This window comes from Oncorhynchus tshawytscha, linkage group LG12 (assembly GCF_018296145.1).
Source record: "Oncorhynchus tshawytscha isolate Ot180627B linkage group LG12, Otsh_v2.0, whole genome shotgun sequence".
Lineage (NCBI taxonomy): Eukaryota > Metazoa > Chordata > Actinopteri > Salmoniformes > Salmonidae > Oncorhynchus > Oncorhynchus tshawytscha.
In genome coordinates, this window is record NC_056440.1 from 39,989,789 (window position 1) to 40,010,827 (window position 21,039).

The 21,039-nt window shown below is 41.0% G+C and overlaps 1 protein-coding gene and 1 long non-coding RNA gene across 2 annotated transcripts in view; one reads left to right on the forward strand and one right to left on the reverse strand.

Annotated features, from left to right (window-relative positions):
* Nucleotides 1-834: 834 nt before the first annotated feature.
* LOC112263269 lies at nucleotides 835-13,237 on the forward strand. Its single transcript, XR_002955470.2, has 4 exons — nucleotides 835-906; nucleotides 12,506-12,571; nucleotides 12,679-12,747; nucleotides 12,862-13,237. It is a non-coding gene; the product is annotated as an uncharacterized LOC112263269 (long non-coding RNA).
* LOC112263268 (guanine nucleotide-binding protein G(q) subunit alpha-like) overlaps nucleotides 1,030-21,039 on the reverse strand; it is a 35,128-nt gene continuing 15,118 nt past the window's right edge. Inside the window, exons 2-7 of the mRNA XM_024439352.2 lie at nucleotides 20,701-20,885; nucleotides 18,062-18,216; nucleotides 17,830-17,958; nucleotides 13,903-14,032; nucleotides 4,314-4,467; nucleotides 1,030-4,138 (exon numbers count right to left, since the gene is read on the reverse strand). Of these exons, the coding sequence (XP_024295120.1) occupies nucleotides 3,948-4,138; nucleotides 4,314-4,467; nucleotides 13,903-14,032; nucleotides 17,830-17,958; nucleotides 18,062-18,216; nucleotides 20,701-20,885 (944 nt within the window). The 3' untranslated portion in view covers nucleotides 1,030-3,947. The remainder of the gene's footprint in view (nucleotides 4,139-4,313; nucleotides 4,468-13,902; nucleotides 14,033-17,829; nucleotides 17,959-18,061; nucleotides 18,217-20,700; nucleotides 20,886-21,039) is intronic.

The window sequence follows — 21,039 nt, forward strand, 5'->3', positions numbered from 1 at the left end:
CCATAATATGGACTTGGTCTTTTACCAAATAGGGCTATATTCTATATACCAACCCAACCTTGTCACAACACAACAATTGTCTCAAACGCATGAAGGAAAGAAATTCCACAAATTAACTTTTAACAAGGCACATCTGTTAATTGAAATGCATTCCAGGTGACTACCTAATGAAGCTGATTGAGTGAATGCCTAGAGTGTGCAAAGCTGTCATCAAGGCAAAAGGTGGCTTTTTTGGAGAATCTCAAATATAACATTTTGGTTACTACATGATTCCATGTGTTATTTCATAGTTTTGATGTCTTCACTATTATTCTACAATGTGGAAAATAGTACAAATAATGAAAAACGCTTGAATGAGTAGGTGTGTTCAAACTTTTGACTGGTACTGCATATCTTTTTTTATTGTTCAGGGGCCCCTGAGCAGTCACTTATGCCTGGAACCAGCCCTGGCAGGAAGCACTGTAATGTAACAATATTTGACCTGGCCAATTGGATATCTAGGACCACATGACAAAAGGAAAACAGGAAAACTACATCAAGACGCCCAATTTACAGTCTTCCTGCTTTAGAAATAAGATTAGTTGAATTCTTTGTTTGGGCTAATTATATTAAGTCTAACATTTCAATCAAATGTAACATAAATATGAGTCCTCTTGAACTGTCGCAACTAAGCCAGTCACCTCACAAGGTAAATATCCGGCAAGTGACTCCAGGATAGGAGTTCTTTATGGTCTCTTTATCTCTATGTATGTGTATGTGTGTGTGTGTTGCAAATTTATTGTAGGAAAATACTTTGCTGTACTCACTTTATTTGTCTTCCCTGGGAAACGTTCTAGCTGGCTTCCTATCCTTCTGGTCTGTGTGAATACTGAAACATGTTCACAGAGGAGTCTCATTCAGAGAGAGGTAACATATGATGAAGTGTTCCTTAATTAAATGAGAGCAGGAGGCCCAGCTCCCACAATAAGACAACATGTACAAGTTAACTTTTTCTATCACTTGTATGTAGTTCATAAACAAATCTGTACATTCTGATGATTGGCCATCAATAGCTTTTATTAATGTACCATCCATTAATATATCCATTCAAACAAATTTGGGTTCCTAGCATATTGTGATAGTGGTGCACATTCTTTTTTTGGCAAGTGCCACATTTGGTCCGCGACCTGCATTCTAACTCATCACCCACCCCGGTAATCAAGTGCCCACATGTTCCATCCCATAGCCCCTTACCCCTTCAGTATTATAGATCTGAATGCACTAGGTCGTGTTTATTATGTGTAACCGGATTCAGTGTACTAGCTTAGCATATAGCGCTGCCTCCCAGTCCAGAACTTGCCTCGGACTGCTCTTGAAACATGGTCCTTTACCTTGCCTACACACGTGACCGCCTGCTTGACAACGTGCGAACCATTTGAGCTATACGAAAAGGTACCAGTTGGTTAGCTCCATTAGCCGAGGAATGAATTTACAATACGTTCTTAACTCCATTGAATAGGCACCAAACGTAAAACATCAACTGAAACCTGGCTTTGTCCAATAAGAAAAACTCGAATTTTCTTGTTCTGTTGTTAAAAAAAAAAAAACGTTTTTCTTGCATGCATAATGAACACGACCCAGAATAAACTCAAGCATGTAGGGACTAGGGGGTGGTTCGAATGTAGAGGTGGTTTTCGTGGACCCTCGACAGCAAAAAGACACTGGAAGGTGTTTTTGAGAGGCGTATGGATTGTTCTCCTGGTCACAGCTCAGTCTTAAATGTTAACATAAGAAACCTCAGGGGTTGCAGCATTACGTTAAATGGCCAATGAACAATTAGCCCCAATGGAACGCGCAGTCCCAGTGTGGGGATGACAAGGGGAAATGGGGAAACTGCAGAGTGCTGTCTCCAAGGCCCTGTTTGAATAAATAAAATAGCTAACAAATGTAGTCAAATATAGAAAGGAGTCGGATAATGCGTGATGAGGTCATTCCTACATGACAAGTGCTCTCTTCCTGAAGCCAGTATTTAGATTTAAACCAATGGAATTAGCCCTGTAATTTGAGTCTGCATTTTTTTTTATACGAAAGTCAATTAGCAAAAGCGATTGCAGCTTCTGGCATATCGTTTCCTTAGATCATATTGATTGCTCCTTAAGCAGTTCTGAAACTGCACTTCATTTGTTGTTGAGAAATTAACTGGCATAAACAAACAAACGTAAATATTTTTTCCCCCAAACGAATTAGCCATACATTAGACATACAATACAATTACATAGATACATTTTTTCAATACCACACATTCAATCTGCCAAAAAATAATGATTACAAAGACAACATGCAGAGAGAGATGTATGTACAATGATTATAGCATTCATAATTGCACTATACCTCAATAAAATGTCAATTACAGGGTTATGTTTAGGGAATTGTTACAAAAAATGTACATACTCAGAGAAATAACTGGGAGTCAGAGCCACTGCCCCTTTTAACGTGGGAAACAGCTAATCATCTCCACTGCTAACAAACCAAAACAGTCGGACAGCTGGGCTGTGATTGGACAATCAAAAGGACAGAGCTGCATTGTGATTTCTCAGTCTATGTGAGACACTGGCACTGTGATTGGCTGCCACAGCTGCCTTTGCGGTGGTCCAGCTCAGTCCAGGCAGTGAGAGAAGACTAGCGGCCCCTCTACGAAAGAAGAGCCCTTGACAAAAGCAGATTCTCACAACTGAATCTGTGTTACCCATCACTAATAGAGCAAGGTCCTCCATCCCCCTGGTCCCCGCCACCGTCTGGTCAAAAGAAAATCATTTCATACTGTGCAAGGTGAACCAAACCCAAGACTTGGATAAAAAGGCCTATGGAATACAACCGACCACATAATCACAACTGGTCACAACTGGTCACCAGAGGACTTCAGCTTCTACTGCCAATAGTATTATAATTTCCATACAATGACCACAAAACGATTGGCCACTCAATTTGGCATTAACAACACAACAACTCTATGAACTCCAGTGAATGTGTGTTTTGTCAGGCTTGGCATACTGACTCAAACGAGTGGTTTTGGCATTCAACGATGAATACGAGATGGGGGAGGAGTGCGTAACCAAAAACGGGAAACTCTTTAAAATGGTCACGTGTGCATTGGCAACTCTTGGTGCCTTCAAAAGGCTGGTGTCCCGTCCTGCTTCCAATACACTTTCTAGTTGACTGTGCAAAGGGGAGCGTCGAGTTAACAATACTGTACATCCTTTTGGCATCGGAAATAAACAGGACCTTAAAAAAGTCAGCGTGGCATCAACACTGTCTCATCAATAACCTTTTCCTGACCCCGGGGCCTGTGATGGACAATGAGTATCATGGTGCTCACTCCACAACCTAGTTACACGGATAACCTCCTGCCCTGCTGTGTGGCTCAAACGACTCCCACGTCAAACGCTACCAAATCTTTTGATGCAATAACGAAAAACAATCATTAAAAAATAAAAAATAAATCACAGTATCAACCCTTTTCACCCTTTCTGAGGAAAATAAGTGTGAGGCAGAAGAATGGACGCCAAAGACCGGCGGTGGAATGGACCGACTGGGTCAAATCAGAAACACAGAAGGCAGGAGCACCTTGGAATCAAGATCAGAGGCGGACAAAACCCAGCTGTCACTTTGAGTGTCTTAAAAATAAAACGTCACAACGCTTAGCCTAAAACAATTGGAGGAACGGTGCTGTACATATCCAACAACGACATTTAAACCCCCCAAAACCCCCTCAATAATGTTTTTCTTTTAAATAGACAAAAGAAAGGAAGGGTCAACAATGGCAATAAATTAGCATTACGCAACCATTAGATGTTTGTTTTGGCAGTCAGTTTGACATTCAGTCAGTCAATGTTGGAGAAGGGCCTCGGCCCCAGTCATGCTCCGCTCATGCCGAAGAAGTCCCTTCTAGGATTCTAACTCTATGGCTTTCACACCAGGTTATACTCCTTCAGGTTGAGCTGGAGGATGGTGTCTTTGACGGCGGCGAACACAAAGCGGATGTTCTCGGTGTCCGTGGCACAGGTGAAGTGGGAGTAGATGATCTTGTCGCTGTCCGGGTTCAGGTCCACAAACATCTTCAGGATGAACTCGCGGCCCGCCTGGGCGTCTCTCTGGGGACCTATGTTAGAGACATACACATATTACAAGCCTTGTTATAACACATTATAAAGGCTCATTCGTGCTTTTAACAAGTCATAAAGCATAGAGGTTTTAGGGAACTTTATTTTTCCTGAGGGAATTCAATTTGTGGTCGGGCCCCTGACTCCAAATAGCAAACGGGTGCGGCCACTCACCGTCATACTCCGGGAAGTAGTCAACCAGGTGGGAGTAATTGATCTTCTCCTCCAGCAGATCCTTCTTGTTGAGGAAGAGGATGACAGAGGAGTTCTGGAACCAGGGATATGTGATGATGGTCCTAAACAAGGCTTTGCTCTCCTCCATTCGGTTCTGAGGGAGAAACGAGGAGAGACGAAAACAGTTTGTCAAGTCCAGCTGCTATCATTGAAGGGATAGTTCAGTTCAGCTATACTATCCCGTTAAGTACAGGTTTTAATCAACTTTGTACAGCCCAAGAGAGAGAGAGAGAGAAAGAGAGAGAGAGCGCGAGAGAGCGCGAGAGAGAGGCCTCCAGATGCCTTTTCAGTTCACCACTGAGCTGTTATTTACTTTCTTTTAACATTTACACTCACTGCTAAACACACACACACACACACACCACCTAAAGCACATTCAAAGTCTGTTCTATGGTGTCATCACCATTTATTTTAATTTTATTTCACCTTGATTTAACCAGGTAGGCAAGTTGAGAACAAGTTCTCATTTAAAATTGCAACTGAGTATTGTCACACATCTCCCATATGTTTCAAGCTGACTACCATCATTCATGTTCCCAAAATTCTAAGGCAACCTGCGACAATGACTACCACCCTGTAGCACTCACATCTGTAACAATGAAGAGCTTTGAAAGGCTGGTCATAGCACATATCAACTCCCATCATCCCAGACCCAGACACCCTGGACCCACTCCATTTTGCATACCGCCCCAACATATCCACAGATTACGCAATCTCAATTGCTCTCCACGCTGCCCTGTTCCACTTAGAAAGGAGGAATACCTATGTGAGGATGCTCTTCATCGACTACAGCTCAGTGTTCAACACCATAGTTGCCGTCCAAGCTCATCACTAAGCTGAGGACCCTGGGACTGAACACCCCCTCTGTAACTGGATCCTATACTTCCTGACGGGCTGAGGTGGTAAGAGTAGGTAACAACACCTCTGCCACGCTGACCCTCAACAAGGAGGCCCCCCACGGGTGTGTGCTTAGCCCCCTCCTGTATTCCCTGTTCACCCACAACTGTGTGGCCACGCACGACTCCAACTCCATCATCAGGTTTGCTGACGACACAACGGTAGTAGGCCTGATCACCAACAGCGATGTGACAACCTACAGGGATTTATTGAAGGATAATTAACATTGACATCTAAAGGTTTGATTCTGTCGGGAGGAGGTCAGAGGCCTGGAAGTGTGGTACCAAAACAACAACCTCTCCCTCAACATCAGCAAGACCAAGGAGCTGATCGTGGACTACAGGAAACAGGGGAGGGTGCACACCCACATCGACGGGACCGCAGTGGAGAGGGTCAAGAGCTTCAACTTCCTCTGTGTCCAGACCACGGAGGACTTAACATGGCCCTTTCACACCAGCACAGTCGTGAAGAAAGCACAGCAGTGCCTCTTCTCCCTCAGGAGGTTTGAAACAATTCAGCATGGCCCCTCAGATCCTTAGGAACTTTTGCACCTGTACCATCAAGAGCATCCTGACCGTTGTATCACTGTCTGGCATGGCAATTGCACCAACCCCGACCGGAAGGCCCTACATAGGATGGTGTGGACGTCCAAGCGCATCACTGGGGGTCAGCTCCCAGGACGTACATGCCGGGCGATGTCTAAGAAAGGGCCGAAAAATTGCAAAAGATTCCAGCCACCGGAGACATGGACTATTCTCCAGGCTCCCGTCTGGCAGGCGGTACCGGTGCATCAAGGCTCAGACCAACAGACTCCTAAACAGCTTCCACCCCCTGTTAAAATGGCTAACAACTACACTTGATCTTAGCCAAAAGCCAGGGAAGCTAACAACTACTGCTCCCCTTAAACCTACGCTTCTGCTAAAATGATTATTGATTAGATTCATTACTACCGCTACAATGCTGTTCATTGAATATTGATAGCAATTACCATTAATATCTATACTACTACTTGACAATATTACTCCTTTTTACATGTATATATTACCATCAGCATGTTATCATAAGTACTTACCGGTATATATTCCTGTTTACCAGTCTCTTTTCAGCCCTGTTTACATTTCCGCCTATCAGTCCAACACTGATAATCTTGCACACCCCCACATGCTTACACTTACATACACACACTTACCACCACACACACTCCCACCCACCACTTATGCTGCTGCCATACTGTTTACTACTATTATTATTATTATTATTATTTATCCTGCTACCAGTCACTTTCTCCTAATCCCTGCCTACATGTACATATCTACCTCAAATACTCCAGTATCCCTGCACAATGTAAATTTGGTACTGGCACGGACCCTGTATATATCTTCCTCTCATTTTCTTGTTTCTCTTGTTTTTTAAAAATGTTTTATTTTTTATTAGTTATACTATTTTGATATTGAATACTGTTGAGTAGCGGCTACAATTGAAGCATTTCACTGTACTTGTCCATGTGACAAATAAAACAAATAAAAAAATGAAACATTTGTGTGTGTTTCTTTGCAAGCAGTACAAACAACCTTTCAGGTCTTCCAAACCTCTGATTTGCATGAAGGTTTAAACTGCAAGTTTGAAGTACAGGGGGAAAACGGTAAAATGTCATAGCTTTACATCCATAAGCTATCAAAATAAAGAGAGTCGGCAGCTGAAACGTTGGTGATTAGCAGACAGATTACCAGGATGTGTACTCCGAGCATGCGCTGACTAACTCGCAAGTGTCTTCACTGACGTTTTCAACCTCTCCCTGTCTGAGTCTGTAATACCAACATGTTTCAAGCAGACCACCATAGTCCCTGTGCCCAAAAACACTAAGGTAACCTGCCTAAATGACTACTGACCCGTAGCACTCACGTCTGTATCCATGAAATGCTTTGAAAGACTGGTCATGGCTAACATCAACAACTTTATCCCAGGAACTCTAGACCCACTCCAATTTGCATACAGCACCAACAGATCCACAGATGATACCATCTCTATTGCACTCCACAATGCCCTTTCACACCTGGACAAAAGGAACACCTATGTGAGAATGCTATTCATTGACTACAGCTCAGGTTTCAATACTATAGTACCCTCAAAGCTCATCACTAAGCTAAGGACCCTGGGATTAAACACCTCCCTCTGCAACTGGATCCTGGACTTCCTGACAGGCCGCCCCCAGGTGGTAAGGGTAGGTAACAACACATCCACCAGGCTAATCCTCAACACGGGGACACATCAGGGGTGCGTGCTCAGTCCCCTCCTGTAATCCCTGTTCACTCATGACTGCATGGCCAGGCATGACTCCAACCCCATCACCGACAACGATGAGACAGACTATAGGGAGGAGGTCAGACCTGACAGTGTGGTGCAAGGACAACAACCTCTCCCTCAACGTGATCAGTACAAAGGAGATGATTGTGGACTACAGGAAAAGGAGGGCCGAGCACGCCCCCATTCTCATCGACGGGGCTGCAGTGGAGCAGGTTGAGAGCTTCAAGTTCCTTGGCGTCCACATCACCAAAAAACGAACATGGTCCAAGCACACCAAGACAGTTGTGAAGAGGGCACGACAAAACCTATTCCCCCTCAGGAAACTGAAAAGATTTGGCATGGGTCCTCAGATCCTCAAAAGGCTTTACAGCTGCACAATCGAGAGCATCCTGATGGGTTGCATCACTGCCTGGTATGGCAACTGCTCGTCCTCTGACCGCAAGGAACGACAGAGGGTAGTACGTATGGCCCAGTACATCACTGGGGCCAAGCTTCCTGCCATCCAGGACCTCTATACCAGGCGGTGTCAGAGGAAGGCCCCAAAAATTGTCAAAGACTCCAGCCACCCTAGTCATAGACTGTTCTCTCTGCTACCGCACGGCAAGCGGTACCGGAGTGCCAAAGTCTAGCTTCTAAACAGCTTCTACCCAACAGCCATAAGACTCCTGAACAGCTAATTAAAGGGCAACCCAGACTATTTGTATTGCCCCCCACCCCTTCTACCCTGCTGCTACTCTCTGTTATTATCTATGCATAGTCACTTTAATAACTCTACCTACATGTGCATATTACCTCAAATACCTCGACACCGGTGCTCCCGCACATTGGCTCTGCACTGGTACTCCCAGTATACAGCCATGCTATTGTTATTTACTGCTGCTCTTGAATTATTTGTTATTCTTGTCTCTTACTTTTTTTTGGTATTTTCCTAAAACTGCATTGTTGGTTAAGGGCTTGTAGTAAGTAAGCATTTCACTGTAAGGTCTTCCTACACCTGTTGTATTTGACGCATGTGACAAATAACATTTGATTGGATTTACCCAATAAATTACTGGGAGTTTATATAGAGAGTGTGCGACTCTCTTTATTTTTACAGTGTCTAGTTTATTCGCCGTTAGTCAGCACCTCATAAAATAATTTTCTCTGGGTGTGCGCCAGCTCATGTTTTTAATATAGCTTTACATTCAACCAACTGGTCTTATGTTATTTATATTGTATCGTCACTGTAAACATGAATTGGCTGATTACAGATGTTTAAATGGTCTCTCTCTGGTTTTATCCTATGGACACAGGTTTCCACTGACAAAGTGGAAAAGTCAAGAGCATTCTGGGAAATACTGGGAACACACAGATGGTGTGTATTCTCTTGAAGAAGTTCTGTCGCCCGTAGGCTGTATTCAAAACAGCTGTAGGAGTCATTTACAACTGCTTTCCAAGTGAAAGGGAGGTCTAGCTGGAAAAAGCCAGGAAAAAGCAGTGTCTTATTTCCATTATTTTAAATAAGGACAAGCCTTTCTCTTTCAGACGCACATAGAGGTGTGCCTCTAAAACACCCATATACGCCATAGTTGAGAGAGAGAAGACCATAGCCACAGATATATTCACATTCTTTTGCCCATGGGAATAATGTCATTCGAGTAGAAAGACTGAATTGTACAATGGTTCAGAGACCTGTAATTAACTTACTTTGTTAGAGATTATTTGAGGTCCTATTGTCAAATGATGTAATTTCATGCAAGGTGCTGCTATCTAAATAGTAAAATAGGTGTACTTTCTGAGTGTGTGACTTAGTTAAACATACTGCAGGGCTCGACATGAGTGCTTGTCTTCTTGTCCGGAACATGGAAAACAAAATTGTCGGATAAGAAGAAGAATCACAATAGCAAACCATTACTCCGATCAAAATTGGATCAGTGAGGCCAACACTGGAATAATATTCAAATACATTTTTCAAGTCCATAAATAAAAAAGCATACATGTCAAAGTGTAGGTGATATGCACATTGGCCAAACAGATGCTGACGGGAGAGAGGCGCCAGAAAATGTAACCAAACTTTAATGACCCTTTAAGTGACGTAAATATAGGCTAAGCGCCAGTCATGTTTGGCAAATATAATGAAAGATAATTAACATTAGCGTCTAAAGGATTGATTCTGTCGACACAGGCCCACTCATGGCACTGTCCGTTCAGATCAAATGGTCACAAGGCCGTAGAGTGAAGAACAGTGCAGCACATCACCCACCTGAGCGGAGGAGGCCAGCATTTTGAAATGATTTAACCATAAACTTCATTGTTTATAACCTGGACGTTTTCTCAGAGTAGCCTAGGCTAGCCAAAATACAACCATATAAATGTTGAGCGAATTATTTTATAAACAATTATTATGCCTTTGAAACCAGCATTTTTCTCATATTCTATTGGTTTTCAAATCAACATTATTTTATTGACCAGCAGCCAAAGGCATAATCGTAGTCATACCAGTAACGCACACTTGTGGTTATATTTAGAACATTTTGGTTCTTTGGACAAGATTAAAGAACCCTTTACTAAAGAAGGCCAGAAAGCATTCGTGCCCTTTGACTTTTTACACATTTTTCTGTGTTACAGCCTGAATTTAAAATGTATTCAATTGAGATGTTTTTGGTCACTAGCCTACACACAATACCCCATAATGTGGAATTTGGGTTCTCTACATTTTTACAAATTAATTAAAAATGAAGTGTTGAAATGTCTTGAGTCAATAAGTATTCAACCACTTTGTTATGGCAAGTCTAAATAAGTTGAGGAGTAAAAATGTGCTTAACAAGTCACACAATACGTTGCATGGACTCACTCTTTGTACAATAATAGTGTTTATCATGACTTTTGAATGACTTACTCATCTCTATACCCCACACATACAATTATCTGTAAGGTAAGGGCACCTATAAGTAGATGGGTACAAACAAACAGACATTGAATATTCCTTTGTGCAAGGTGAAGTTATTCATTACACTTCGGATGGTGTATCAATACACTCAGTCACTACAAAGATAGAGGCGACCTTCCCAACTCAGTTGCCAGAGAGGAAGGAAACGACTCAGGGATTTCACCATGAGGCCAAAGGTGACTTTAAAACAGTTACAGAGTTTCATAGGAGAAAACTGAGGATGGATCAACAAAATTGTAGTTACTACACAGTACTAACCTAATTGACAGAGTGAAAAGAAGGAACCCTGTACAGAATAAAAATATTCCAAAACATGCATCCCGTTTGCAACAAAGTAATACTGCAAAAAATATGGCAAAGCAATTCACTTTTTGTCCTGACTACAATGTGTTATGTTAGGGGCAAATCCAATACAACACATTACTGAGTACCACTCTCCATATTTTCAAGCAAAGTGGTGGCTGCGTCATGTTATGGGTATGCTTGTAATCGTTAAGGACTGGGGAGTTTTTCAGGAAAAATAAGAAACGGAATGGAGCTAAGCCTAGTAAAAATCTTTGAGGAAAACCTGGTTCAGACTGCTTTCCACCAGACACTGGGAGATTAATTCACCTTTCAGCAGAACAATAAAAAGGCCAAATCTACACTGGAGTTGCTTACCAAGAAGACAGTGAATGTTCCTGAGTGGCCGAGTTACAGTTTTGACATAAATTTGCTTCAAAATCTATGGCAAGACCTGAAAATGGTTGTCTAGCAATGATCAGTAAACAATTTGACAGAGTTTGAAGTATTTTGAAAAGAATAATGGACAAATGTTGCACAATCCAAGTGTGTAGAGCTCGTAGAGACGTACCCAGAAAGACTGTGATCGCTGACAAAGGTGATTCTATGTATTGACTCAAGGGGTTGAATAATGATCTAATCAAGATATATTGGTGTTTTATTTTTCTGAAATGTTTTACAAATGTTAAAAATGTTCCTTCCATTTTGACATTATAGAGTACTTTGTGTAGATCGTTGACAAAATAGACAATTAATCCCTTTTAATCCCACTTTAAAACAACAAAATGTGGAAAAAGTCAAGGGGTGTGAATACTTTCTGAAGGCATTGAACGAAATATACCCAGTGAAGGCAAATAACTTTGAGTATAATGGGGATTTTAGAAAGAAAATGCTAACAAAAGCTAACCCAGTCACATCAAACTCTGAAATGCCAGCTAATATTCCCTTTTAATTTGTTTCAGCTGTTTTGCATTGACATTTATAGCCATATTAATGAGGCTGCTGCATGATTTGCTTTATCTTGGCCAGGTTGCAGTTGTAAATGAGAACTTGTCCTCAACTGGCCTACCTGGTTAAATAAAGGTGAAATATTTTCCCCCCCGCATGGTCAGAAAGATGGCTAGCTGACGTCTGAAACCGGTAGCCCTCTATGGCAGGAGGATGATCGATTTCATATTTTGAAACATTGTTGCCGAGTTCTGAGCGGCAAACAGCAAGGTTGATACAAACCAGTGCTGTTGCAAACTAAATGCTATCTAGAAGCATGAGGAAATAATGTGTTTAATGAAAGCTTACAGTCTTGGATTAAAAAAGGGGTTCTATATAGAAACCAACTGTCCTTCCATTATAACCACGCAAGAGGACGGTGATTGAACCAACTTGCATGTCACCTACCAATAAGCACGTTATTTTTCAATATATTAAGGTAAACAAAGTTGATTATTTAATTCAATAATAATGAAGTTAAATCAAAGTCATATGATAAACTATACACTAGATAAATAAAGTTTAAAGAATTTGAGCGTGTTTGTAAGATAGCTAAGTTAGCTAACGTAGCTAGCTAACTGAACAAAAAAAGCTAGGCTACTTGCACTTGCCACTTTACAAGTTAGCCAGCTAACTCTTTCAAATAAACAAACTTTTCTATTATGGGATATGCCAAATAGAGCTACAGACCCAGCCTGACATTGGCAATTTGCTAATTGTTACTTTATTTCAGTGTGGAGTCAATTGAGGGGACAATGTGTCATGAAGCCATTAGAAGACTGTTGCTGACTGAGAGGAGGTATGTATAAATTATTTATAATAAATGATGTATAATACGTCTCAGTGATTTAATAGCCTAGTTAATCATTACATGACTTTTAAACACACTGTTTATGTTTTGCTCAGTTTGGCAGTAACCCAGAACTAACAGAGGCAGAGGATCTCTCTTTTGGCTGCTGCTGACAACAACTGCATGTAAATAGTTCTTCTACATCATAGTAATTCTATGTCTGCATTGCATTTTGTCTTCATTTTGTCAGATGAACTCATGCTTAGTTCTGAAGATTATCTCATGTTTTTGCTCCTCAGTCAGGCAACAACCCATACTGTACTGACGGTAGATAGCCCAGAGGCTAAGGAGTGGGACCAGTGGCAGGAGTTTTACCTGTGGACGAAATGTTGCCAGTTGGAAAAAAAATGGACAAAATGTATCTGATAACTATAGGGCTGATGGTTTCACATCCTCAAAAACATTCCCCCGACCGTTGGACCCTTGAGCAAGGCCCTTAACCCCACAACATGCTCTCCATCCAGGTGCGCTGGGGGGGGAAACTGAGCAGAGATACATTTTTGTTGTTCACTGTAACTAATGAACAAAGTTGTATTGTATTGTGAAGAAGTTAGCAAGGGTTGACCATCATTCAAACGAAGAGATGCCTCCCTGGCCAGCAGTGCACATTTCCAATCTCTTTGCATATTATGATAATAAATTGTAAAAAACAATGCTGATATTCTTTTGTCCATTATTGAATTGTTTATTAAATTATATTCTTAGCAAAAAATATGACTATTTAACAGTACTAGCTATCATTTATAAATGGCACCATGCAATGTTCTATATGGAAGCATTTTGGATCAATGAAGAAGAACCTCTAGGGTTCTGATCAATATATAGAAAGTTTGGTGGTTCTATATTTGAAGCAAGCGATAGAACCATTTTTGGTTTTACAAGGAAGCTTTTTTTCCTCAGAGTGCATGCTAGTTGATGCATCTTTACCCTTTCTTAATTTCTAACAGGTTTTTTTCATCTCTGCCACATGAAACCGCTCTTACATGTGCAGTGGTCTGTCCCAGAGTCTATTTGAACTGTGGACTTGTAATTGTAATGTTGCAATATTTTATAGGCTACCAAAATTGGCCAACCATCCTCCAGGAGAGCCTTAAAGGGGCAGTGTTTTTTTTTTAAACAGGCTTGAATATTCAAAGAGGCCATTAGGCAGAGTAGCGCTACATTTTTGTCTGATTATCACATTCTATTTTTGTATGATGGTTCCTTTCATCATACAAGTCAAAAAAAAGAAGTTAAAGTCAAGCCCTGCATACTGCACAGTTGTTAATAACAAAGCTCACCTCGTTATCAGATTCTACGAGCACCTGGTCATACTCGCTGAGTGCCACCAGAAACATGATGGATGTGACGTTCTCAAAGCAGTGGATCCACTTCCTCCTCTCTGACCTCTGACCTCCTACGTCCACCATCCTGTCATAGGAAGAGAGGAACAACATCAAGCACAGATGAGTAGAGTACAACTACAGTTGGTATGGGAAAATAATGTAGGTCCTATTCGTGTTTGCTAGATGATTATTGTTTCATTTAAAGGTAGCATTTTGATGTAAAAAAAAAAACAGCTAGCATTTTTACAGCAAAGACATGCTTGAGACTAATGTTAAAGCAACTGTACACGAGAAGATGTGTTAAACTACTTTTTTAGCACGGCTGTGCTGCGGTCGTAGGTACGAGGGGGAGCTGAGTATCAACATAACATTAAAACAATGTGTGACATATTTTGATTCAAAACTTTTTGTTTGATATATGTATTCATACTATTTCATCCTTCCACAAGGATAGTCCCGACACAAATCTAGGGTTGCTAGCCGAGCCGTCTGGTCGTTTGTTCAATGGTCCCAGTCAATATTCACGCCATATGAAGGAATTCCCCTAGACCACGCCCACTTTGGGGGAAAACAATCTGTCTTCCACATTGACTCCCGATTGAAAAAGAGCTAACTTCTATTTTTTTTTTAAAATAATACAAAACCATGCTAAAAAAGCTGCTGTGTTGTACAATGTACACTACCGGTCAAAAGTTTTAGAACACCTACTTATTCAAGTTTTTTCCCCCTCTTTTCTTTTCTTTCTTTTTACTATTTTCTACATTGTAGAATAATAGTGAAGATATCAAAACTATGAAATAGCACATATGGAATCATGTACTAACCAAACAAGTGTTAAACAAATCAAAATATATTTCATATTTGCGATTCTTGAAATAGTCACCCTTTGCCTTGATGACAGCTTTGCACGCTCTGGGTTCATTAGGTTGCTTTAACCCTAACTACATCTACAAATTACCTTGACTAACCTGTACCCCCGCACATTGACTCGGTACCGGTACCCCCTGAATATAGCCTCGTTATTGTTATTTTATTGTGTTAATTTTTAGATTTTTTAAAACTTTACTTCATTTATAGTAAACTTTTTCTTAACTCTATTTCTTGAACTGCATTGTTCGTTAAGGGCTTGTAAGTGAGCATTTCACAACACCTGTTGTATTCTGCGCATGTAACAAATCAAATTTGATTTGGGTGATTGATTAGCAATGCATATAGAGCCGTCTGACAATCTCTCCTCAACAAAATATTTAAGGCTAATCAGTAGCCTACGTCAGCCTGGCTAGGTTACCTTTATTTTGACTACTCCAGGATTTTTGGACCAACTCTCGGTGGTCAAGGAGTCGAGATATCGACTCTTTTGGAGTTGACACTCCACCACTACCCAATCACTTCAAACTGAAGCTAGAGAGACGGCAAACTAGCAGCATTTCGATTCGTTTTACTTGTTTTTTTATATTGACATTTCTTTGCATATAACCATGAAAATTGTGTTGATGTATCATTTTTCCAGTATCAGAAAAGCTGTCTGTCTCATCCTGACAGACATGTTCATTCTCTAGTCTACACGATGGTGGAGATCGCAATAAAAAAATATACAATGTTACAAAGGTTGGAGAGGCAGACAGCAATGTTTGTAGAAACCCGCCCGTTGTTGCAAACCAAACGTTAAGCTAGAACAAGGGGCAATAATGTGTTAAAAGCCTTATTGCTTTTCTCTTGTCAGTTACCCTGGTATCAAGAACAGCAGTGATATTTCGGGTGGAACAGTACACAAGTGTTTTTTGCGATGTACCTGTTATTAGTGGATTTTTTTTAGATCTGCTTAGAATGGATCTCAAGCAATCACAATGCTTGTTTTGACCAATCCGTGGTAGAAGTTTAGTTGTGTTTCGAAAAGTGTATTTCTGTGTCACTACACAACGATACAATAATTGAAAATACTGATAAAAAAACAAACATATTGTGGACCACTCAAATAGCTTTTTTAGATACTAAAAAACGAACAGTCAAACATGGTACAGGGGTCATCAAAAAGCAAAATACCATACACATTATTTACATGATTGTTACCTGATAAATTTCACACAATTTATTATTTTCATTTAAACCGTTAAAATTAGAGGTCGACCGATTAATCGGAATGGCCGATTAATTAGGGCCGATTTCAAGTTTCCATAACAGTCAGAAATTGGTATTTTTGGGCGCCGATTTCCGATTATTATTGTTGTTTTTTTTATACCTTTTATTTAACTTGAACTTGATCTTATAAAAAACAATCAATCATAATCACTAGTTATAACTACTAATCCAGTTTAGCAGGCAATATTAACCAGGTGAAATTGTGTCATTTCTCTTGCGTTCATTGCACGCAGAGTCAGGGTATATGCAACAGTTTGGGCTGCCTGGTTCATTGCGAACTAATTTGCTGGAATTTTACGTAATTATGACATACATTGAAGGTTGTGCAATGTAACAAGAATATTTAGACTTAGGGATGCCACCCATTAGATAAAATACCGAACGGTTCCGTATTTCACTGAAATAATAAACGTTTTGTTTTCGAAATGATAGTTTCTGGATTCCATCATATGAATGACCAAAGGCTCGTATTTCTGTGTGTTATTATGTTATAATTAAGTCTGATTTGATAGAGCAGTCTGACTGAGCAGCAGCAGGCCCGTAATCATTCATTCAAACAGCACTTTTGTGCGTTTTGCCAGCAGCTCTTCGCAAGCACAGCGCTGTTTATGACTTCAAGCCTATCAGCCTGATGGCTGGTGTAACCAATGTGAAATGGCTAGCTAGTTAGCTGGGTGTGCGCTAGTACTGTTTCAAACATCACTCGCTTTTAGATTTGGAGTAGTTATTCCCCTTGCGCTGCAAGGGCCGCAGCTTTTGTGGAGCGATGGGTAACGATGCTTCGAGTGTGGCTGTTGTCGATGTGTTCCTGGTTCGAGCCCAGGTAGGGGCGAGGAGGGGGACGGAAGCTATACTGTTACACTGGCAATACTATAATGCCTATAAGAACATCCAATAGTCAAAGGTATATGAAATACAAATGGTATAGAGAGAAATAGTCCTATAAATACTATATTAACTACAACCTAAAACCTCTTACCTTGGAATATTGAAGTCTCATGTTAAAAGGAACCACCAACTTTCATATGTTCTCATGTTCTGAGCAAGGAACTTAAACGTTAGCTTTTTTACATGGCACATATTTTACATGGCACACATTTTTACATGGCACATATCACTTTCTTCTCCAACACTTTGTTTTTGCATTATTTAAACCAAATTGAACATGTTTCATTATTTATTGGAAGCTAAATTGATTTTATTGATGTTTTATATTAAGTTCAAATAAGTGTTAATTCAGTATTGTTGTAATTGTCATTATTACAACAACAAAAAATTTAATCGGCCGATTAGTCGGTATCGGCTTTTTTGGCCCCCCAATAATCGGTATCGGTATTGAAAAATCATAATCGGTCGACCTCTAGTTAAAATTACTATTTTCGCTGTACAGCTGATAAAATATCATCCCTAATGTTGTTGTATAACCCACAGTAAAGCAAGGCATGAGCTAATGTTTCAATGGAACCATTGTTACACATGTTTATCTAAGAATGAGCAATAGTAAACTTGCAAGTCTGTACTCTAGATACCCTAAGAATATAACATCAATTGATAGAGCTCCACCCTCTGGTCTGTTCTCCCCACTACATTAGTATGGAAGTTGAAGGCTACATATAAGCAGTGCCTAGTGTGAGAACAGAGACAAACCTCAATCTCAGTGTGTCAGATATAGAATAGAAAAGAATATAATGGAGTGTAGTAGAATAGGGTTGAATAGCTCAGTGAGATTGAGGGTTGGCATACCTGAAGATGACACTCTGGAGGTCGAAGGGATACTCGATGATGCCCGTAGTGGGGACCCTAACCCTCAGCACATCCTGCTGGGTGGGCAGGTAAGAGGTCTCTGCAATCCGGTCCAATGCATTCATGTAACTATGGAGACAAAAAAAAGGGGGGGGGGGTATTGTGAGTGCCCACTGCCTATCAGGAGAGGAAATGTGATCAAGTAGTAGAGCTAGAGATCTCATTTACTCACTATTTGGTAGAGTCCGACAGCTGGTACTCCCGTCTCCGATCGTAGGCCTCCTGGATGCCTGGGTCATTCCATAAACACTTGATGGCGTTTATGTAGGGGTTCTCAAACGTGTAGACTTTCTCAACGTCCACCTCTTGGACCACATTAGCGTTGCCCTGAGGGAGGGAAGAAAAAACAGACTGAGACACTCCTCCAGGTCAGACTTTTAATCAACTCAAACAAATATATCAATTAAATGGCATCAATTCAAGGTTCTGTGAGTCTGAATTGGTACTAAAGCATAACCCAGGCTCAGGCAAACAATCCTGTCGGTGAGTATGGCCGGGTTCCGGGTGGACTATTTTGCAGTTGTAATGCGGAGACAATCAGATCTCGCGACACTTGAATAGGTGTTTAATTAACATCTAACACCATGCTCAGACCGGAAACGCGCGTGCGCCATCGTGCGCAAATTGATTTTGTCCCCCGACACTAAACGCGATCACGGCACGCAGGTTGAAATATGAAAACAAACTCTGAACCAATTATATTAATTTGGGGACCGGTTGAAAAGCATTAAACATCTATGGCAATTTAGCTAGCTAGCTTGCAGTTGCTAGCTAATTTGTCCTATTTAGCTAACTTGCTGTTGCTAGCTAATTTGTCCTGGGATATAAACATTGAGTTGTTATTTTACCTGAAATGCACAAGGTCCTCTACTCCAAAAATTGTTCCATACATAAAACGGTCAATCAAATAGTTTCTAGTCATCTCTCCTCCTTCCAGGCTTTTTCGTCTTTGCACTCTATATGGCGATTGGCATCTAACTTTCATAGGTGTATTACCACGACCGACCGACTTCAGTTCATCTTTCAATCACCCACGTGGGTATAACCAATGAGGATATGGCACATGGGTATATGCTTCTATAAACCAATGAGGAGATGGGAGAGGCAGGACTTGCACCGCGCTCAGCGTCACAAATAGAACTGACTTCTATTTTTGCGCTTGGCAACGCAGACCCTCGTCATGCAATAAAATGCAAGTGAATTACTTAAAAATCATACAATGTGATTTTCTGGATTTTTGTTTTAGATTCCGTCTCTCACAGTTGAAGTGTACCTATGATAACAATTACAGACCTCTACATGCTTTGTAAGTAGGAAAACCTGCAAAATTGGCAGTATATCAAATACTTGTTCTCCCCAATGTATGTGTACATTTATTTTGCAACACTCGCGATCGCGACGTGGTCAGCATGTTAGGTGTCATGCTGGTATAAGGGATCGGGAGACAGGCGCAGGAATGCGTAATAGGGGTTTTTATTTCGCAAATTACAGCGTGCCGTGCAAAGGCAAGGGGGCGAAGACCAAACAAACATGCATACAAAACACAGGGTTGAGACCCAAACAAAGGAGCGAGGAGTACCTCGAATAAATACACAATCGCACAATGATTATCACACGAGACGAGACCCGTAACAGGCCACAGCACAGGTATTCACACGACCAACGGACATTGGAACAATAATCGACAGGACAATGGTAAACAAAGGGCACACTTATACAATTACTAATCAATGGGAATAGGGACCAGGTGTGCGTAATGACAGTTCCAGAGGGATCCGTGACATTAGGAAGCAATTTAATATGATATAGTAATATTCTGAGATGCACGGTGAGTGCAACTGAAAAAAAAGAACACAGCCTATTTGTTTCACTATATGCCGCTTCACAGAGGCTCTAAGGGCCTAATATGAAGCCACCACATAGCCCACCTAGCCCAACTCCAGCAGTGTTTCGTTCTACTATTATTTAGAAAAAGTGAAATGATTGATTCTGAAATCCCCCGAGTCACATGACTGGCTTCACTTCATTATCTGACCTCACCTCATTACTTATCTCTACTGTACCTTGTACACCAAAACCCCAAAAGGTAGGGATTGTTTTTGCCCGGTGACAACCGGGGAATGACATGCTACTGCCCCCTGTTGAATGTATCCAATCCTCAAGCCAACATAACACACCAGGAAAATACCACAGGCTTCATATACAATCCAGGCCACTTAAAACTTGTGATGACTATAAGAACACTAAAGAATAACATATATACAATGTAACATAATGATGTCACACCAGGCCTAGTGATTCATATAAGACATGGTCCATCAACAACTAATAGGTCTCAGTACCTCAATTGGACAGTTTCATGTGAAATTACCTGCAGTTCTAAACTTTACTTTTGATACCTCTTTTTTCTCAGTAACCAAAATAATAGCCTGAATTAGACTACGGCTCAGGATAAAGGGCAGCAGTCTTAATCAAAGAGGAGGAATTCATATAAGCAGTTTCAGTCTATGCAGACAACTGAAACCGAGAAATATGACCTCAGTACACCAGATAACTATTTTTCTCTCTCTCACACACACACACCCTTGGCTGGATGACATGGAATGGGTTGAGAGTGACAGGAAGGCACAGGAAGTACCAAAACAGACAGGATGTGAATGTGGAAGGCTGTTCCATGACTATGAAAGATAGAGTCATCTTCTTATGCTCACTAACACATCTCTCTCTCGCACACGCACTCACATACATACACAGCTTTCGTTCCCACTCATTCCCACAACTTCCCTTCTTTCCCTCTCCCACCCTCCTTACCTTGTTGTGCTCATATTTGTAAGGGATCATGAGGGTCTCCATGGCGCGGATCATGGACTGCATAGCAGTGAAGATGTTCTGGTACACCAGCTTGGTGAAGCCGCGCTTGTCCTCCTCTGAGTAGCCCGTGCCATGGATGATTCTCATCTGTTTAATGAAGGTGCTCTTCCCACTCTCTCCAGTACCTGGGAAAGGGGGAGATGGGGGAGAGGAGGGGGAAGGAAGTAATACATGGGTCTTTGAAGAATTGTGAGGCATTATTTACCGATACTGAGTTGTAAAATGTACATGTTTTGAAATATTTGTGAAATATTTAAAATTGGCCAAATAATGTATATA